The sequence below is a fragment of the Channa argus genome, chromosome 16 (assembly GCF_033026475.1).
Source record: "Channa argus isolate prfri chromosome 16, Channa argus male v1.0, whole genome shotgun sequence".
Classification (NCBI taxonomy): Eukaryota; Metazoa; Chordata; class Actinopteri; order Anabantiformes; family Channidae; genus Channa; species Channa argus.
Window position 1 is genome coordinate 15,869,746 of NC_090212.1, and position 20,239 is coordinate 15,889,984.

Here is a 20,239-nt window from a genome sequence, read left to right on the forward strand (position 1 = left end):
ACAGTGGTCATGCTCAGATGGAGAAAGCAGGCCTTCTTTGGTCGGAAAAAACCTCAACTGTGGGGATCAGAGAGGGGAAAAAGACTTTCATTACCCACAAACGTGCATACACACACACACACACACACACACACACACGCACACACACACACGCCCATACACACTGGCCTTTATTGTAAACCCATTTGTCCTTTAAGTCAACTTTTGCCATGTTGAATCCCTGGACAGACCGGGTGTCTATGTGTGGCCTTACACTCTTGTACTTCATCCCATCATGCACTTAAAGAGGAAGCCCAATACCTCATAACACAGTCAAATGATGGAGTGGAATGAACAGCCCAAGTCACATTACATCACAGCATTTATCTTGTGAGTCGCCTTTAAGACCATTCACTGCAATTAATAATTAAAAATGAATAACTGACTTTAAATATAGATATAAATTAATGTTCTTGGAGTCAACTAATATAGAATTAGTCAATTACTCTATTTTCATAGAAATTAATTTCTTTGTGTGTGTGTAAGGATGACACTAGCATCTGGTTTGTATTTTCCTGGCGCAGTCTCTGCATTCGGTAGGAAATATGTATATTTTGTAGGCTTGTGCAGTTGTAAGCAACAGCATTACTGGAAACACAGTCATTACATACATGTGGCAGTGTCATGCTTAACAGACTCTACTACAGGGCTACAACAACACTGCTGACGTCAGATTATTCAGAGGATAATTATTCACAGGTGTAGGAACGACTGATGGGAAATGATACATAATAATGATTAGGATAATGATTTCTATGAACTAATGATTATGACTACTAAAGATAATCAACAAATTCTATGCACAGAACAGAATAGTCACTGTGGACCGAGTAATTATCATGACTTTTTTTTTTTTTGTAGTGATCTTTTTTATTTGCTTTAGGTCAGGAATATGTGACTAATACTTTTCTGTGGAACAGTGTAATTTAATTTTGTTCAGGGGCTGTCTTCATCGTGGCTTAATGAAATAAAATAGGTGCTTGCTGAAGAAAACAAGTGTTTTCCGCATTTTGGTCTGTTTTCACTTTATTTTGACACTTTTATTTTGACTGTACTAATTCCCTCTCTAGGTGCAATCCTTGCCTGACGTTGGGCAATAATGAGACAGATTTATAGATTCACAATAACATGGCTCATGGATATTGTAATACCGCTCCTTCTCAATCAGCAGCTGTCTTTTAAGCATTGCTGCCAAAATTGCTAATGTGCATCTGTTTTCAAACTTTGGATATTGGAATTTTTAATATATTTTTTTTTTATTTAAAAGAAAAAAGTTGGGCACCAGAGTCATTTTCATAAACACTGGAATTGCATGCACACAGGCTGCAACTCTTCTTTGCTGACAGTTGCAGAAAAAACTCCTCTTGTAGTTGATTTTTGACCATTTTGTTGTTACTTTCTTCTCAGATCATGATTCAGAGGGGAAGAGTGTTCAAGACATGCTGTCTGCAATTGACAAACCACAGGTTGGTATGCATTCCTCTTCCCACAACTGTACACACATGCACAGACACACACAAACCACCTACATCAATCACCTACTCCTGATGCAGCCATCGCTGGCATGAGCTTTAATGTCTTTTCCATGTTTTTATCCTGTCTCTGTGATTAACATAAAAATCAGAAGCTCATATGAAAAACAAAAGGTTGTGTGAGGAGTGCATCACTTTGGGGATAATGAATTATCCATTCTCTGCTCACCCTGGCCACATGAGGGCAGCATGTGCTCATTCACATCATTCACTTCGTACTGTGTCTTTATCAGCTGAAATCCATGTAAACGGTGTGGCTGTCCTTTCCTGTCCCCAAGGGGAATGTGAATGAACAAGCTGAAGCCATTCAGACATGGTTTTCCGGAGAGGAATTGCTCCATTTTAGTTTAAGCAGTTTGTTCAGCGGGCTTTGCAATTGGCCCATTTGATATCTGTGAGTTTATGCCAGGGGTTGAAATAGACAGCGAGCATGCCGTGATGAATAATACAGAAAATACAGTGTAGGGGAGGTGCTGAGAAAGAAATAAAATCATTTACAGGATAGATTTTTCTCCTCCCATAACCTCAAATGACCTGTGCTCTGACACAGCATATTTTTTTAGAGATGATTATGTGAAGGAAGGAAGGAAAAAACAACTACGGCAATTCTGAGGTTTCCTCCTGCCATTGGTGTGACTCTGTGTTCCAGGGTTGTATTAAAGGCTTGTAATTTGTAAACCTGGTGCAGAGGCAGAGCTTCCACTGAATGTGAGTTTTTCATCTAAAGATGTTCACAATACTGCAGTGCGTCTGTGGTTGTATGCTTGCTTTTATGTCAATAAGGTGAATCTGCTTTTGCTTAATTGGATTTTCAGAAGAAAGGAGTAATTAATTTGTGAATTTTTCCTTTTCCATTTCACTCTTTTTGACAAACCACTTTTCACCTCCATTGGCCTGGAGGCACATATTGGCAGTTGCTACATATACTTGTGCATGATGATTTTCTATACTTTCTATGAGGATCATACTATATGTGGATGATAAATTCATTGATTTTGAACTTGCTTTTTTTGGTTCCCTATATTAATATATCACTCTTCTTCTAGCTTTTCAGCTAGAAGCAGATAAAATATTTTAATGTGGGAAAGTCGGAGGGACCTTTAAAAGAAGTAATATATATAAGCCATAGAAAGCAAATTGAAAATTGGTGAAGTTGCCCTTCAAATGTTAGTTGATATAGAACTATTGTCCTCTCTGTGGGTTTTATTGTTTACTTTTTCTCCATATTAACTGGTGAAAACACAATAAAAGTGGACAGGGGAAGGATATAGGTTGTTTATAAGGTGTGTAGTTTGTCACTTCAGAAGCATTTTATAAAAAACAAATGACAAAAACGTTTTTTAAAGGCAATGTTTCAAAGGCCACTCTGTGATGAGAAGTTAAGTGTAAAACTTGCACATAAAACTGTTTTTAATAAAACATTGATGAAAGCAAAACACTAAATAAAGAGACAAGATCTGATGGATAAAAACTAGACGCACACACAACTTCACTTTTATTGGCCTTTACATAACAGAGCCAAAACATTAGCAGATGATGTACAGACTGTCCATAAGGGTTAAAGGATCACACCTTTCAGAACCTCTCAATGGGGTTGTTCACCCTTGAGTTCTGTTTAACTTCTTTGTGTTCTTTTCTTTTCTTCTTTTTGGACTAGACTCCCTGTCTTAGTGTCGCTGACTGTCTTGCCAACTTTTACAAAGGGTTGGCATAATTAATATGTCCTTAGTGGATGTACAGTACAAGCAAAGGGAGGGCTGCCATTAAATAAATTCCATCAAAGACACAGATGTCTTCAGGCACGTGGACACAATGATTTGCTCTTTTAAAACCTAATCGTTGTGTTTTAAATTCTCAATAAAATGTCAGTGTCGGTCTCACATCTTTTCCCGTCTGTCTCTCTTCCTTATAGACGGTCTAGGCATGGTGGTTGTGGTTTTCAATGCCCTCAAGGCACATTCATCACCTATTCACTGAATGTGGAGACTGGAATGGCAGCAGACTGTGCTAAATCACACTAAATTGGCTCAGCCACCATGTGCTGCTTCTGAAACTCCCATAAACATGCAGACACTTGCAGACATACAGACATGCACAAAGTTAAACACACAAATGGGCTGGTGTTTTTTTTTTTTTTCCTTTTGTGGAGGGTTTACTCATTTTAATTTTCTTTTGCCTTCTTGATATGGATGTGACTGAGCCAACCTCATACATTAGGAGACAAAAACACCCCGGTTCAGAAAAAAAACAGACCATAACAGGATCATTGCTGATGGTTGACTGCCTAGAATAGAACAGAATACAAATAAAATAAAAAAAAAAAAACATGCTTTATCATTTGGAACTAAAAGCCATACACAAAATGCATGGAGAGCTGCGCTTGCGTTCATTGTGTATTACCGTATAGTACATACAGATTTGTGTATTTGTTTCTTACAGGTGTCCAATGTGCAGGCGCGGACTGCACGGCTGTCCTGGGCACCCCCTGCAGGGCTGGGGAACAGGCATAGTAACGGGATGCCCGTTTCCTGCTCCTACGAGGTGTCTCTCTCAGACAAGGGAAGAGACGGAAAATATCGACTCGTATACAGGTAAGAAACTTGATGTAAGTTAAACAATAGGCCAGTGGTTGCAAATACACTTTTTGTAACCCGAGTGTTTGTTGTTTGTTTCAGTGGCGAAGAATTGGAGTATCATCTGAAAGACCTGAGGCCAGCAACAGACTACCACGTACGGTGAGTTTTTTTTTTTTTCTTTAATTCCACAGTCATCTGTACAACTCCCATCAGGTCCAGGAGTAATTGAAAACACGAATCTCTTGTGTTTCTGGTGTTTTTAAATATTTCCTTGTGTCTACTCTAGTGTGACGGCGCTGTACAACTCGGTTCGGGGCTCATGTTCAGAGGCCGGCTCGTTCACCACACACTGCAGCGTCCCAGATGTCCCGCTACCCCCGAAACTCTCCCATCGCACCAAGAGCACCCTCACCCTACAGTGGAAGGTATTTTAAACCAGGCTTTTTTTCATCATAATGACAGCTACTGAAGCAATCCCACTCATTGCTGTGATTTAATGTTTCGCTTAGTGTTGATGGCAGAGGGAATTACTTAATATTTACTTAAGTAATTAAGTAAATTACTTAATTCTTACAGAAGTGGAACAGTATGTGTTGCTTTACCTGCTTTATCTTCTAGCCTGACTCTATCAGCCCTATTGCATTGTTGGACCGTGCCGTCAGGGGCAGACCCATGTCCTGTATGAGCTTTTCCACAAGAGTAGTTTTCTCCATTCACACAGTCGCTGATAAGGAAAGACATATGTCATCCAAACAGGATATTAGGCCAGTCTTTCATCTTTGGCTAATCCTTTCTCTCTCCATTACTTTCTCTCTTGTGTCTTGTCTTCCTGGCTTGTTCGCGTTTCCCGCCATCAACAGCCCCCTGGCGACAACGGATCCAAAATCACAAACTACCTGCTCGAGTGGGATGAGGTAAGTCGCTCCATTATCATTCATGCTTATTTTAAAGCAGTTATACACATCGCACAGATTTCATAAAACTCCTTAGACAAGATGTAATACATCTGTGAATTATTCACTACCAATCATTGCTTCTCCTATTAATACTTTTTTACTCTGTCACGCTGTATGTTCATCCATTTTATTCATTCCTTTTAAATCTGCGTTGCTCTTCACTCTACAGGGAAAGAAGAACAGTGTTTTCAGAGAATGTTACTTTGGGAGCCAGAGACACTGTAAGCTGACACGACTGTTTCCTGCCTGTGGCTACACGTTCAGAGTGGCTGCACACAACGACATTGGCACCAGGTACTGTTGCCTGTTATTGAATACACAAGTAGACATATATAAACATAACCCAAAAGGCAGATGCCAGTTAATGGGATGAGGGTTTATATTTTTAGTAAACATGCATATGTACACTGTCAGCCCCAACATATGTATTTCATGCTGAAGTCCAGTTTAAATCCACACACCAGTGTGATGACACACACACACAGACAGGCAGCATTCTGGCTGTGCCTGTTATTCTACGTGCGATGTGAGTCCTCTTTCTCTTTTCCCATGTTCTCTCCATTTCCCCTCTACTCCCATCTCCTCTTCGTCATTGTGGCAGGGAGAATCTCACCTGCAGTCGTTAGGGTGACAGGAAGAGGGGAGGAGGTGATAAAGGGGAGTGAGAGTGAGGGAGGAGATATGAGCTCTCTGGCTGAACTCAAAGTGGCCTTAATGCATCTTTCAGCTTGATTTCCCTTTGAAGCTATGGACACACATAGGAACTAAAACAGCATTCACAAGCTGTCTTTTTTAAAAAAAAGTTTCACAAAACACTTAGACTCCTGCAGCTGGTTATATACCCCCCCCCAAATCCTCACTATTCTTTGTTCTTATTTCTGTCTCCCTTGAGAGCTCCTCATATCCCCATGCTCACCTGTAACTCCCCACACACCCCTGCACTCACTTGACATGACCACTGATGTCAGTCTGCATTTTGTTTTGTGCAGTGGTTTCAGCACAGAGGTGGTGTTTTACACCATGGGCACTTTGCCTGCTCTCCCTCTGGCCCCACGGCTGGTCAGAGCAGGGGTGTCCTGGGTCATTCTGGAGTGGGGGCGTCCTGAGGGCAGTCCAAGCGAGGACCAGCTCAAATACACACTAGAGATCCAGGAGGACAACAGTGTGAGTACCACACACACATAAGCACGAGTATTATATGATTTGTGATTAGTATATGACCTAAATTACATTTTTAAACTTTCTGTTTTGTTATTTGATGGAGCTTTGGTGTTGTTAGTCACCTGAATCTAACTAAAACAGTCTCCAACAGGAAGTAATGTGCTTGAGAACAACAGAAAATAACTATGTCCATAATGCACTGCAGGGTGGTCTGGGGAAATGTACATCAGATACACAGAGTAGTAAATCCAGCAGTGCACAAGCATACTAACAGAAACACACACCACATGGTTAGGTATATAAAGTATATAAGTAAATCATGCACTTAAAAATGTACATTTATGGTAATATGTGCTGAATACTGAGAGTGTGTCTCCAACAGGGAACAGACTTTCATCCAAAGTACACTGGAGAAAACTTGACCTGTACTGTACAAGGCCTGAAGAGGAGTACACAGTATAAATTCAGGGTAAGTGGTGCCTTTGAATGCTGGTGTGTGTTTGTTTCAGCACCACCGTAATTGCTAAATTGCTGCCTCTGTGTTTGCACTTTTGTGTTGCCGGAATGCCTTAGTTTGGTATGGTTTGGCATTTGGAAGAATGGGCTTATTCAAACAGGCTTTCTTGTTGAGAGTTAGACGTGAAGAGTGATGGCAACTAGATAATGTAGACTCTAGGAAATCAGCGCTTCCGGCTTCGAAATAATCACGCAGTGAAACCACAACTGAATGTTATGTTTTAGTTTTTGTATTGATTAACTTATCAAGTTGTAACATGTTATTCAGAAGGGTGATAGATGCTGGCAGGTTTATTTAGATAACTACTAAGAGAGGCCAGACTAGCTGTGTCTTCTTTCTTCAAGTTATGAGGTGAGTTCAGGATGTGATAGTGGAATCCATCTAATCAATTGACTCAAGAGAGGGATTGTATTCTTTTGTGTACAAATGGTGTACATTGTGTACATGCTTGAGCCTGGTAAATGAGTGGGATTTGCCACAATAAAAACTGAAATTGGTATTTAAAATGTGTTATTCAAAGCAGATTAAATACAATATTTAAATGTGGCTGCATGAACTGCTCAAACTAATTTTATTCATTTATTTTATCTCAGATGTACTGTGATTAAGATCAACATGCTCTGCTTCCTTAATTCAGTTTTCTTGCTTGGTCAATTTTAAGTCAGTGATGTTCCCTTTCTGTTCAATGAAAATAAAATGTTTCCAAGGATACCGACCCAGCCTGGTGTCTGTCAGTGGTAATACAACATCCATTAATCTAGGAAAGGATACAACATCTTGCCTTCAGAGAATTGGCTGCAATCTAACCACTACCGAAACAATTGACCAGCCATTTAGCAACTAGAGAACACTGTCCAGCTCTGCTAAAAGCTGTGATAGCTCATAGTGTTCATAATTTGAGGACTTTGTAAAACAAAATGTTCAGACCGACAGGGCTGTATGTTCACTGACAGTGTGATTAGGCGCTGTCATTTCCTTATTAGCTGAGACGGCAGATGTTTGAAGACACAAACTCACATGCTCACACACAAATGGGCAACTCTTTGTTCTTTGTGATTTTTATTTGGTGTGAGCATCTGGGAGCAAGGCATACTGAAATCCCTTTGGATGGGGACAACATAGATAGGAAATACAGGCAGAGCAGCCAGGAAAATCATTGGTGAAGAGTGTTATGGCTTCTATTAATCAGGACAAGTCTGCGATGGATTTCTCTGTATGTTCTTGTTTCTAACGATGCAAACTGTGCCTCTTTTATGTTTTACATTCCATCTGCTTTCAGTTTTCATCAATTTCTGTTTTCCTTTTTTCCTTTTACATGGTCACTCTTTTCCTCCACTTTTCATTCCTCTTTTCAAATTTCTCTTGTTAGCCTACTTTAAATCCCGCACACTGTGTATTTCTCTTTCTGCAGCTCATAGCATCAAATATGGAGGGAAAGAGCAGTCCCAGTGAAGTGCTGGTTTGCACCACCAATCCAGACAAACCAGGCCCTCCATCTACACCCTGCGTCACCACAGCAACACCTTACGGATTTACTGTCACATGGGGTAAAGACACAAATGCACTCGTGTTATACTCCATCACGAAGACAGACAGTATTCTTAATACATTGCCTGTATTGTCTTACACACTTAAAACTTGCAAAGGGTAATTCGCTTACATGACTATCGGAGTGAAATTTAATTCACTGTATATGTTGACGAGTGTTAATTGAACCACACTTTTCATAAAATAACATGCCGTTGCATTTGTTTCAGCCGTCTTTCCTAAAAATTAAATTTGTTAATTAAGCCATAAAAGATTTTGTGTACTATTTCTAGTTACTTATTTAGATTCATATATAGTATTTATTCCGTTTTAAGTATTTAGTGCACAGTACTCTAAAAAGGTAAAAATGTTCTAAATGGTCTTTGGGATGGTGTCATGCTTCATACCAAAAGCGTCAATGAAACATGGGAAATCATTGACAAACTGCTGCCAGTGGGGTTTTATGAAAGTGAGGTTGCAGCAATAAAAAGGCATCATATCTGCTATCATCCATCTGTCAAGCAACAGTACTGCTGGAGTTGGGGCACCCTGTCCCGTCAAATGTTGTAAACGTGGCACAGTTCTAACTGTGTGCCTTTCATTTACGGTTTATATTGTTTAATTAACTTTTATAGCAACAAACAAGATTGCTTTAATTATTGCTGGTGTGATTGCTTTATGGTATCTTGTATTGGGGGATAAAAATTGATGCTAAACCTCATGGAGAGCCTCATTTCATAACTTATTAATGTGTGATATATACATTTATAAAACATTTTGTGATAATTCATTTGATCATTTTTGCTGTTTGAGTCAAACCTTCTTCTAAAACTTGTTGGATTTGTACATGTATTCCTCTGAGTTACAGCTCACTGAGTTAATTTAAACCCTTCAATTCCTCTAATAGATCCTCCAAAGGACAACGGGGGCTCAGAGGCTCTTACGTACCTGCTAGAAATCTCCGAAGGATGCTCCGAAGGTACGATTTACATTCGTGTCTGTCAGTCTGTCCATTGAGCCAGTTTGAGTGCTCAATCTAAATTTTATCATCTCATAAAGCAAAACTCAAATGGCACTTTCTGTCACTGTGCATGTGCACTCTCTGCATTCATTTCTCTCACTTACTCCCCTAATAGTAGAATAGCAGCCATAATTCACTCATTGTTAGCGTCAATTTAACACAGTGGCATCTGGATTTCCTCAGATGCTTCCTCCAGGAAACTGAATTTTTATTTTTTTTTGGTTGTTTTGTTTTTGTCGTGTGAAAACACATCAAATTGGAAAAATACAAGTGTCTTTATGATGTGCAGCATTTAAAGAGTTACAGAGTAAATAATTCAAGCATTAAGATCATATTCCCAAAACATGCCTGTAATGACACTAAATTGCGTTTGGCGTGAAGGAATTAATTACGGCTATCAGATTCTGGCTGCAGCAGTAGATTATGTCCATGCAGGAACAGTATGTTTGCACTAGCCGGAAATGGAACCACACAGTTTGCCATTTAACTGCAACTTCTCTTAATCTTTATGAGCAGTTGTGTAATTTTGTTTCTCTTCTTAATGTGTGTACGTGCAGTGAGCCAGTGGGACGTAGCGTACAGTGGTCCAGCAACAGAGTGTGTGTGTGAGCACCTCACACCTGGAACCCTCTACCGCCTACGTGTGTGTAGCATCACCACCGGAGGACACAGCCCGGTGAGACACAATACACACACACACAAAACACACACAAATGCACTACGTTAAAATGGTAATCTGTTCATAAACAGTTCTTGAGTTGGTAGTGGTGCAACTGTGTCACATCGACATTGCTTAGGTTGCTAAAATATGGGAAAATCGACAATCTGCATACAGATAATCAACACTCAAATCAAGTACCCAAGTATTATAATTAACATTTCCTCTTGTGAGTAATCAAACTGATTTATAATTACAGTTCGTGTTCTTCTGTTTTGATTCCCTGTGTCTGTCTCTTTTCCCAAAGTGCACTGTTAGTGTCCCAGTTCGCACATTAAGCATCCCGCCGGGGCCATGCCAGCCACCGAGGACTGTTGGTAAAGCCAAACACAAGGAAGTGCAGTTAGAATGGGGTGAGTCCAGACATACACATCCACTGTGTTTAGTTTTGCTTACCAGATGGTCGTTGACTTTTTTATGTAAAGCTGCTAAATGAGCCTCTTAATATGTATGCTTAGCCAGCTCAAATGCAACCTTAGTCAAACATTTTTCATTCTAATTTTGCCCCAATTGAGTCTATTTAAATACCCAACCTAGCCCTATGTTTGACTTAACTCTCCTAATGTCAGCCCATTATTGCAGATTAGTGCTGTTATCTATTGGCAGGCAAAAGCCAATGTAATATATTAAGTAAGTTGTGCTTTAACCAGTTAAATTACAGTTTACCACAGCCCTACTCAGTTCACTTTCTGGCTCCAATCACAGGCTTTAGTTGAAGGTCAGACATAATGTACTAAAGGGTTTTCCCCACTTTCTCCAGAATTTATTAATTTCACCATACTGGAACCAAACTGAAGCACCTGGTGGAAGAAAGAGCCCCTTGGAATGTGCCTGATGCACTGTTCTGTAAAAACGTTGCAGCATGCTAAACACAACCTTCAATCGGTCTTCCCAAGTTTATAAAAGCTGTGTCTTTGTCTGCCTTTTTCCTTGTAGACTCCCCTGTAACTGAGGGAGTGTGTAAGGAGTGTGTGTTCAGTCTGGAGATGAGTGAAGGCGATGCCACACCAGCAGAGGTGTATCACGGATCAGAACTGCAGTGCACAGTCGGCAGCCTGCTACCTGGTGCCACGTACAACTTCCGACTGCGGGCTGCCAACGAGGCTGGGGTAAGAAAAACAACAAGAAGTATGAGCAATAGCCAGAAATGGAAGAGAAGGCAAGTCCACAGTCACCACCCTGATTAGCCCCAAAACATGCACCTCCGCAGGAAAAACTTTTTAAATTGTTTACATTAAATTCTTGATGGTTTGCTTTTGTTTTTTTATTAAAAAGCATCTTATTATGTGGTTCATTGACCTCATGGCCATGAAATCTACTCAGCATATTGAGTATATGAACCGTGGATCTGCGGAGAAACCTATTTATTTTTTTCATTGTAGTCACGCACACACACAAATAGGACCATTAGTGATTAGGTCACTGTGTCCCAGACATATCTGCACAGGCAGTGTAGTGTAATTGATGTGCTTACTCTTGTGTACTTTGTCTTCCATTTGTGTTAGGTTAACATGCTTCTACTTGTTTGTGTGCATGCTGTCTTTTCTTATGGTTTTTATTTTTTATTTTTTGTAAATTTAGTTTGGCCCATACTCTGAGCCAACAGACGTGATGACTGCAGCGGGCCCCCCTGGCCAGTGCGCGGCACCACTCATCACACTAAGCAGCAACACCTGCATTACGCTGAACTGGGAGGTGAAAAAACATTTGATATAAATAAGTGAAGAAAGCCTTTCTTTAAACCACTCTGTACCTCAGTTCTCTTCTGACTGCTTTATCTTGGCACAGTTTTCTCTCTATTTTTATTTTTACTTGATACATTTCCTGAGCTGAGTGTGTGTTTGTGTGTGCTGCAGAGTCCTGAAGGTTCAGGTACAGACATTTCTGAATATCGTTTGGAGTGGGCAAGGGAAGATGAACCGATGGAGCTCATCTATTGTGGATCTGCCACACAGTGTGAACTGTCAGACCTGACGCCTGCCACGGACTACTGCTGCAGGCTACAGGTAACAAACAATAACACCTACACCCAGACCTACTTATGAGCATGAAATACATGCACGCTTAATGCACATCCACACACAAACTACATTAATGCACAGAGGCGTTTGCATACTAGACAGAAGACACATAAACTATACATGAGCACAGATGCACAGACACACAGCTAAACGCAAAAACAAAGGATGAAATTGGAAATGTGACACAGATAGTCAGGATGCAAACACGATCAAATACACAGCACTTGCATACATAGGTCAGCCAAGGGATGCATCAGTATTAAGAAACAACCAGACAGAGAGACAGAGCTCCCTGAAAGGTTGATAAAAATCTATTTGTATTTGTGCTCTGACTCTTGATCTGGTGCGTAATCTTTCTGTATCTTTGTACACACAGACACTCTCTCTTGCCTGCTTTCTTTCCTAATGTAACCTCCAATGACAGCGTGTTTTATAGGCTCATTTATAAAGGACAGCACAAAGTCACCCTAATGTTAGAAGTCGTGTGCACGTCCATGCATGTGTGTGCCTGTATATATTTTCTGCTTAGGTACTGAATATGCACTGGTACACTAGTACTATCACATGCATATTTACAAGGGCAGTCAACACAGTAACAATACAGCTGTTCTCCACCTCTTACCTTAAAAACACAGAACCTGTCACTTTGAAAAAAAAACTTAACAAGTCATTCTCTTTCTACATCAACTCTGTGATGGACTCATTAGCATTTAAAACAACAGCCACTTAAATTCTTAAGAGGGCTGTGACAGACTGGGTTAGAAGGAGGCTTTGGCATTTGATCCTTGTGCATTTCTTTATACAAGTTTGTCACACAAGGCTTAAGACCTCAAGGAATCAATCTCACTTGAGGGAAAGGACTACAATACGGGACCTTTAAATAGCCAAGCAGTATATATGTTTGACGAGGGAAGATAAATCAAAACTGCTAGTATAGTTTTTCTTTTCAGACTCTCAAACTATGTACTAAATAGTCTACCGCCAAGTAAAGAAGAAGTCATTTTATCATCTACTCCTTGGGGGTGGAAATTACTGTTGCAGGGCTGTTGTTGAAACGTGAAAACAGGTACATCTCTGTGTGAAATATAAGCGCTCATCATTTTCTTGGAAGTACTGCATATTGCAACTAATCCTTCACTCCTTTTAAACGGCAGGGGGGGGGGGTTGGTTGTGTGTTGTTTTGATTTTTGACATTTGCTGTAACAGCCACAACGTGCACATTTTCAAGGCAGATTAGGAGAAATGCAGCAAAACGAGCTATGGTTGTTAGTATCTGAATTTTAGTTCCTCTAGCAGCCATAGTATTAAACAGTTTTTTTTTTTTTCTCTAAATCACTCAGTGCGTTTGAGTGAGGCAATAAAGCAGACGAATACATCAACAACCATTAACGGGCACAAGGGTATATAAAGTTGTAAATGCATATTTGTGTCACTTCCGCAGAAGAAAAAGACAAACTTTTATGGGTCCAGTAGTTATAATTCATCTCTGTTTGCTGGTGTTCTTCCATCTTTTATGTATTTTACGTTCTCTTGCTCTTTATCTACTCTTGTTCATGCCACTTAATTTTACTTTCTCTTTTTCCTTTTTTGATGTTAACTTTCATCTGTGTTGGTCTTTGTTCCTACTCATTCTTCTTTTTTTCTATTCATGTCTTAAAACTCCTTTCCGTCATCAATTTCCATGCCACCACATGTCAGTCTTTCCCTCATCTCCTCATTTCTCTCACCTTGTGTCTCCCCATTCAGGCGGTGAACCAGGCGGGAGCTGGTCCTTACAGCGAGCAGGTGAGCTTTCGGACCCCTGCAACAAATCCCGACCAGGTGTCATCCCTCACCCTGCTGGACCTTGCGGCCTCCCCTGAGTCAGGACTTTCCCCGTCTACCTGCCTCTTTCTGAAGTGGGACGAGCCAAACGGCAATGGGGCAGAGATCACCTCCTACATCATCGCCCTGGATGACCAAACCATCACTGTGGAATCAGGGACAAGTCACGTTGTCACAGGCCTGCAGCCAGACACCGAATACAGGTACTCACATGAATCAGTAGAGCATATAAAATGTTTTCTTGTATTTAAAGTGGGATTCATGTTGATAATTATCACATTATCATATTCCATATGGTACCTTACTAAACCAGTAGTCAATATTTAGAAACACATTTTTTGGAACAGTACGACCATGTACTCAGTAATAGTCTAGGTTATTTGAACTCTTGCTTCTAGCAGCTTAATGGAAGGCTTAATGCTAAGGTTTGGCAATTGAAAGTATGTAGTACAGTATTTAATCTCAAACCACAAATTATACAATAGCATGCAACGCTCTGCACAGCTCCTCCCGTGTCAGTCATGATCAAATAATAAGAAAAAATAATATGCTGCAAATCTTTCTAATTAAGCGAAAATCATTGAAACTTTTCAAGGAATCGCCTAAGTCATCAACTCTCTGCACAGTAAGCTGAGTTTTGGAAGACATTTTTTCTAAATTGATCGTAGCTTTATTTATTTAAGAATACTAAAAGATAAATGATCATAATCACATCACAATGATTTGTTTATTTTGAGCATGTTTTGGATAATGTGGTATGGTAAATACAGTAATATAATAATATGTAAGGCAGAAGTACATATGTGGCAGTGTTGTACCTAGGAAACCTTGTATGATGTTTGCATGACCAATGATGTCAAACCCTCTTTTACCGTGGCAACAGTAAACAGCTACTTGAATAACCAGCTACTGTTATTATTCCGCTGTGATGGTGGGATTTAATGTGAGTGTGTTTTTGTGCATGCAGGTGATTGTGTAGGAGGTGGGTTTCCCTCAAAAGTCGAGGGACTTGTGAAGAATCAGTATGACAAACCATTGTTTTTACTTTGAGGTTGTTTTTGTCCCGATGTCACTCTCCTCTCTTGCATAATGGCTCCCACGGAGATAGAACACAGTGCATGTATGTGTTTGTGCACGTGCATATGGGTGTGTGTGCCTGTTTTTGTCTGTGCCAATGACGGTAATTCTGGTTGTTATTTAGAGTGGTGGAGTACTTCAGATAATATTATTCATATTCATATTTCATTTGCATGTATGGCCTTGTTAAAGGCTACTGTAAATGTTGTTTACTCCGTCAGGAGGAGGACTGCGTGTGCTTTAGTGCAGGTTTAAATTGTCTTTATACTGAGGCTATATTTAATAAACGATGTGTGGACACCAGGTGTTTCTTCTCCCATCTACAAACCCCCTTTCCCAAAAAGCTGGACACTGGAAAATGTAAATAAAATTTCTTTGTTCTATTTTTAATCAATAATAGGCTTCAGAAAGTTTGTAAGTCAATGCCTTCGCTTTGTATTTACATTTACACAACACGCCAACTTTCCAACTTTACTGAAAATTGTGTTTGTACCTGCTGGAGACCAGTGCTCTTAATAATAACAGTTCACAGGAAAAATACTCATTATGGAAAAGTCTGAATAATATATCACCAAAACAGTGATTTGGTTTAACTAAAGGCGTCATAAGCTTTTCAGACTTTGTAACAAAACATCAGTTTATAAAGGCCAGTTCTTTTTTTTTTTAATCAGTTGCTTTTTACCATTCAGCAACAAGGTTTCAGACATTCGTAAGCATCCTCAGTTTCCATCACAGTCAATTAAAACTGTTTAACATCTTTATGAGACACTTTAAGAAGATAATTACCCAACACAGTCACACCGGTCCCAAGCCCAGTAGAAATTGGGGAGGGTATCGTTAGGAATGTAAAAACTGTGCCAAATCAACGTGCAGACAAATGAGCCACTGTGGTGACTTTGAACTCATAGGGGCAAAAAACAAAACGAAACACACACTCACATATTACAGTCATTTAACCTGTAGTGAAAGAAAGTGAACTCATAAACTGACCAAAAAAAAACAGCAAACATCAGTCACTAGCAACATGTGAATAAAGGAAGCCATGCGAAAAAGATTATTTCACAAAATGTACACGTATGGAAAGAAAGGCACAATTAGGCACGTTGTTTGTCAGCTAAAAAAGCCGGTGCATTGACATTTAACATAATTTGGCTTGTCTGTCAGCAAGCTGAGCTTACAATGAGCGACTATGCTGTGTCTTTTGCTCAAAATGTGGCTGTGCTACGACCACTGACTTGCAGCCTTTTGTTGAGACAGTTTTCATACTCTCCCCTATATTCTTCCAAATCACAATGGAACAAAATGCCGTGAAACTTTGATGTGTAAATCCTTCCATAACAAAATGGAATCCCTCACCATCAAAAGCTAAGCTTCTCTATCTTTCTTTCTCTTGGTTCTTCTTGATCTTTATTATTGTTTAGCTATACACCTGATCACCTAGTGGATGGATGAACTCTGCCCTTTCTCTTATGTCTTCACTCAGACATATGAATTCTAATGAAAGGTTACACTTACAGAGAATCGGGAATCAAATATCAGACAGTAGGTCTTCTCTAGCCAAGGGCCTCTGATATGGATACTAATTAGGTGATCAGACTTTGGCTGAAAAAGGCTGAGGAAGAGAGTGGGATTCCTGGAAGAAAGGTAGCAGGGAATTTGAGAAACAAAAATCCATTTCTGCTTTATTTAATTAGCAACATACTCTATGTACTATATGACCTTATGCATGCGTGTGCATGTGTAGGTTTGGGTCTACAGTATAAAACACACACTTTATAAATATCTTTCTCAGAACACACTGTAGTTCTTTCTACTAGTTTACCTTTTCTAGATTGGATTTGTGGAACACAACACTTAATCAAGTAAAGACAAAAGAAAGAAATTGCTTTCTGTGGCTTGGTGAAAAAAAAAGGTTCTGTTCTTCGCTAAATCTTGGAAAGCACAGTGTAGAAGTGATTGATTTTCTCCTGCATACCACTCTATATTTGGTATATAAGTGGGACAACCAGTCGGACAATTTTAAGTCTGTTCCTGGAGTACATTGAATTGTAATGGGGCAATGGATCTTAAAAGCATTCAAGGCCAAAGCTAATACACCTCAGGTCACACTCCATACTGAAAATTACTCCACCATTAGACAAATAGGTCTAAAAACACACAGAGAACATATAAGGTTATAAGGTACATATATTTGTGATCGCTGTTGGACTCACTTCCTGTGTACACTGTCATTAAAATCCATATATTAGTATACATGTTGAATTATGACCTTTGTAGTATCCAGACAAAACATGTCAAATTTACAGTGTGTCTTTAACAAAGTATAATCCCTTTCTTCCTCTTCTTACCGCTTACAGTGTTCAGATACAGGCAGTCAATGCCATCGGCTCCAGCGTCACAAGTCCAGCCCTGATGGCGAGGACACGCCCCCTCCCTCCTGCCCCACCCCCTCTCGAATGCTCGGCGGCCGGCCCTCAGAGCCTGAAACTCAAGTGGGGAGAAAACGCCAGTCACACACGTGTCCTGCTTGCCGAGGACATGGTCTACACACTACAGATGGTGGACAAGAACCACAGGTGGATGCACACACTCACCAGTCTTACAAGGCTCTCACATGCTTGTTCACTTCATGGTAATGTCCTTCTGCTCACTATAGACTTAAAACATACAAAAATTCTATATCAATACACATCACAATTTAATCTCAGAAATGAATTTTAGTGGGTGATAACCCAATTGCTTAATAGTTATGATAAAATTCACAAAATGGACAAAAAATAAAACAAATTAAATTTGTGCTGAGAAAAAAATAACAATATGTCATAACAGTAATATGTTTGGCTTCAGTATATACCAGAATACACGCGTATTATATTCAGTTATGTGTGTCCTTCTCACCTGGGGCTGCATGTACGTTATTGTGAACCAAAGATGGTTTTCCAATGTAGTAAACAATATAGTTTTATATGTGCTAGATTTTATATATGTGTATAAAACACACACAGGTATAGAATAGTCTTAATTCATGGCCCCACTCCAGCTGTCAGTTTTGTAGCAGTCTAAATGTGCTGTATTTTTTTCCTGTGAATATGAATAGTTCTGTGTTTTTATTTGACTTTTTATATGTCCTACTCAAAGGGTGGGCTCTCTAAACCACTTATCCACCATGCACACCACTTTTGACACACTCCCTAACCCGAAGTTAATCAATACAGCAAATCAGGAGCCACAAAGTCGATACTACACACCATAGTTACACTCACACAGACACAGGCTAGCATGAGGATGAGGGAACGTTTGTGGCCATGAATACCTAGTTAAAGGTGTGTGTGTGTGTGTGTGTGTGTGTGTGCGCAGTAACCAGATGTACCATGGAGTAGTCACGTTGAGGGCATCTAGAGCCAGCCAAGATACAGCTTCCAACAATCAAGCTTCCATTTAACCGACTGGTCAGATAGTAGTGACAACGAGATAAACAGGGAGAGAGAAAATTAGCAGACTGAGGCGTACAGGAAGGATGCGAGTTTGACACTGGCAGGGAGTTAAACGCAAAATTAGAAGTTCAGAGCAGAAGTGAAAATCAGACACAGCAAAGATTGGGAACAAGGGAGGAGAAAATGACGAAGTAAGAGTCAGATGAAACTGAATAATGGAGAAGAGCTACTTTTATTCACTTGCCTGTCTGCGCACCTGTCAGTTTGTCTTAACTGCTCCCTCCGTCTAACAGTTTACTGTTCTGATTGGCCGGCTGAATGTTTGCATTAAGGCTGGACTCGCATTAAGTTGGCAGGCAGGTAACTTGGCACCACTAGAACAGGCCAGAGTGCAGACGGCAACAGATGGGGCTCAATTTGTAAGGCTGTAGTGTGTTGACCTCTGCAACACACACACACACACACACACACACGGTATACAAACACACTCTCTGCCAGCCAAGTGAAAATGGCGTTCACAGTTAGAAAGTTGTATTCACCATATATATCATTTGCCCAGTCATTAATATGGAAATAAGCTTGTGTGTGTGTGTACGTGTGACTGTCTGTGTAGTCTGCAGCCACCTAATATGGTATGTATGTGTGTAGTCTTGAGAATCATCTTGGCATATCTTTCAACCTGCTTATGTGTGCAAGTGCTGCAACGTGCAGGAAACTGAAGAAAATGCATTCAGTATGGAAAATGATATGACACAAAAAAGGGCTTGAGTAGCTTTTGTGAATTAAGTTGTGAATAAAGAAGAGAGGAGGCCACTGACTTTGGTTGGTTCACGAACATCCTTAAATTGGTCTCTAACTTATTAGTCTGGGCATGGTTTCTTTATTTTTTTCAATCATTATTCGTTTTGCTGCTTTTGTAGTTCACAGTTTTAGAAGTGGCTAAATCATGAGGGGGTGAATGAAGGCTTTCTGTCTTATGGGTCCATTCAGCAACAGGGATGTTTTCTTTTTTTAATATTTATTATTTTATCTACCAGAATATGCAAATCTATGGAAAATATGTTTTTATTCATAAAATCAAATCAAATTCCTACATTTTTATTTAAAGTGTGTGATCACTTTAAATAATAGAACACTTCTCAGTTCAGTTTATGTTACCGGTGTTCATACACTAATATACATTATGCTAGTTACTCTTTATAGACAGATACATATATAAAAAGATAAAAAGCTATTTTTTAAAATCTACACAAGACAGGACTAATTCCAGATGTATTGTCATAATGCACATAATCTAGTTGCTGTATGCAGCCCAAATACACAATCACTCACTCTCTTTGCTTCATCTCCATCATTTCCTCCATGAGAAAATAATGGCAACCTGATTCCTGACTGATGCATTCTAATGGCCTTTGCTGAGGATTCGTTGCTTGAAGCTCCTGGTGGATATGACAGAACGTTTTGGTGAATTAGCGGCTGCATCAGTGGTGCAGCACCGTTTGTTGAGCATCCGTGTGTGCAGAGGGTTATGAGGAGATAAGTGGATTCAGCTGGTTTACTGGATGACTCCCACCATGCTCCTCCTCTTTCCCCTTTGCTCTCTCATTAAGTTCTATTAGAAAGAGTTAGCGGGATTATTTGTTATTGGTAGAAATCTCTAGCCCTGCCTCATTACTCTTAATGTACTGAGGGAAACTTGAGAAACATTTTAAACAAAAAAATAACAAGTACTGAGTCCTGAAAATATTAAGCTTTGTAAACAGAGATACTGAATATCTGCAGCCTCTGTAAATCTAATTTCGGATTTTGCCAACAAATTCCATTAGAGTCATTTTT

The 20,239-nt window shown here is 39.8% G+C and overlaps 1 protein-coding gene across 3 annotated transcripts in view; it reads left to right on the forward strand.

Annotated features, from left to right (window-relative positions):
- Positions 1–20,239, forward strand: part of fndc3ba (fibronectin type III domain containing 3Ba) — an 83,044-nt gene that overhangs the window by 51,275 nt on the left and 11,530 nt on the right. For all 3 annotated transcript variants that reach the window (XM_067479183.1, XM_067479182.1, XM_067479184.1), the window contains 17 exons: positions 1,447–1,505; positions 4,011–4,162; positions 4,247–4,306; positions 4,434–4,572; positions 5,008–5,061; positions 5,273–5,397; positions 6,093–6,267; positions 6,647–6,733; positions 8,193–8,328; positions 9,216–9,287; positions 9,887–10,005; positions 10,295–10,400; positions 10,984–11,156; positions 11,629–11,742; positions 11,904–12,053; positions 13,815–14,095; positions 17,327–17,545. In XM_067479183.1, the coding sequence (XP_067335284.1) occupies positions 1,447–1,505; positions 4,011–4,162; positions 4,247–4,306; positions 4,434–4,572; positions 5,008–5,061; positions 5,273–5,397; positions 6,093–6,267; positions 6,647–6,733; positions 8,193–8,328; positions 9,216–9,287; positions 9,887–10,005; positions 10,295–10,400; positions 10,984–11,156; positions 11,629–11,742; positions 11,904–12,053; positions 13,815–14,095; positions 17,327–17,545 (2,221 nt within the window). The remainder of the gene's footprint in view (positions 1–1,446; positions 1,506–4,010; positions 4,163–4,246; positions 4,307–4,433; positions 4,573–5,007; positions 5,062–5,272; positions 5,398–6,092; positions 6,268–6,646; positions 6,734–8,192; positions 8,329–9,215; positions 9,288–9,886; positions 10,006–10,294; positions 10,401–10,983; positions 11,157–11,628; positions 11,743–11,903; positions 12,054–13,814; positions 14,096–17,326; positions 17,546–20,239) is intronic.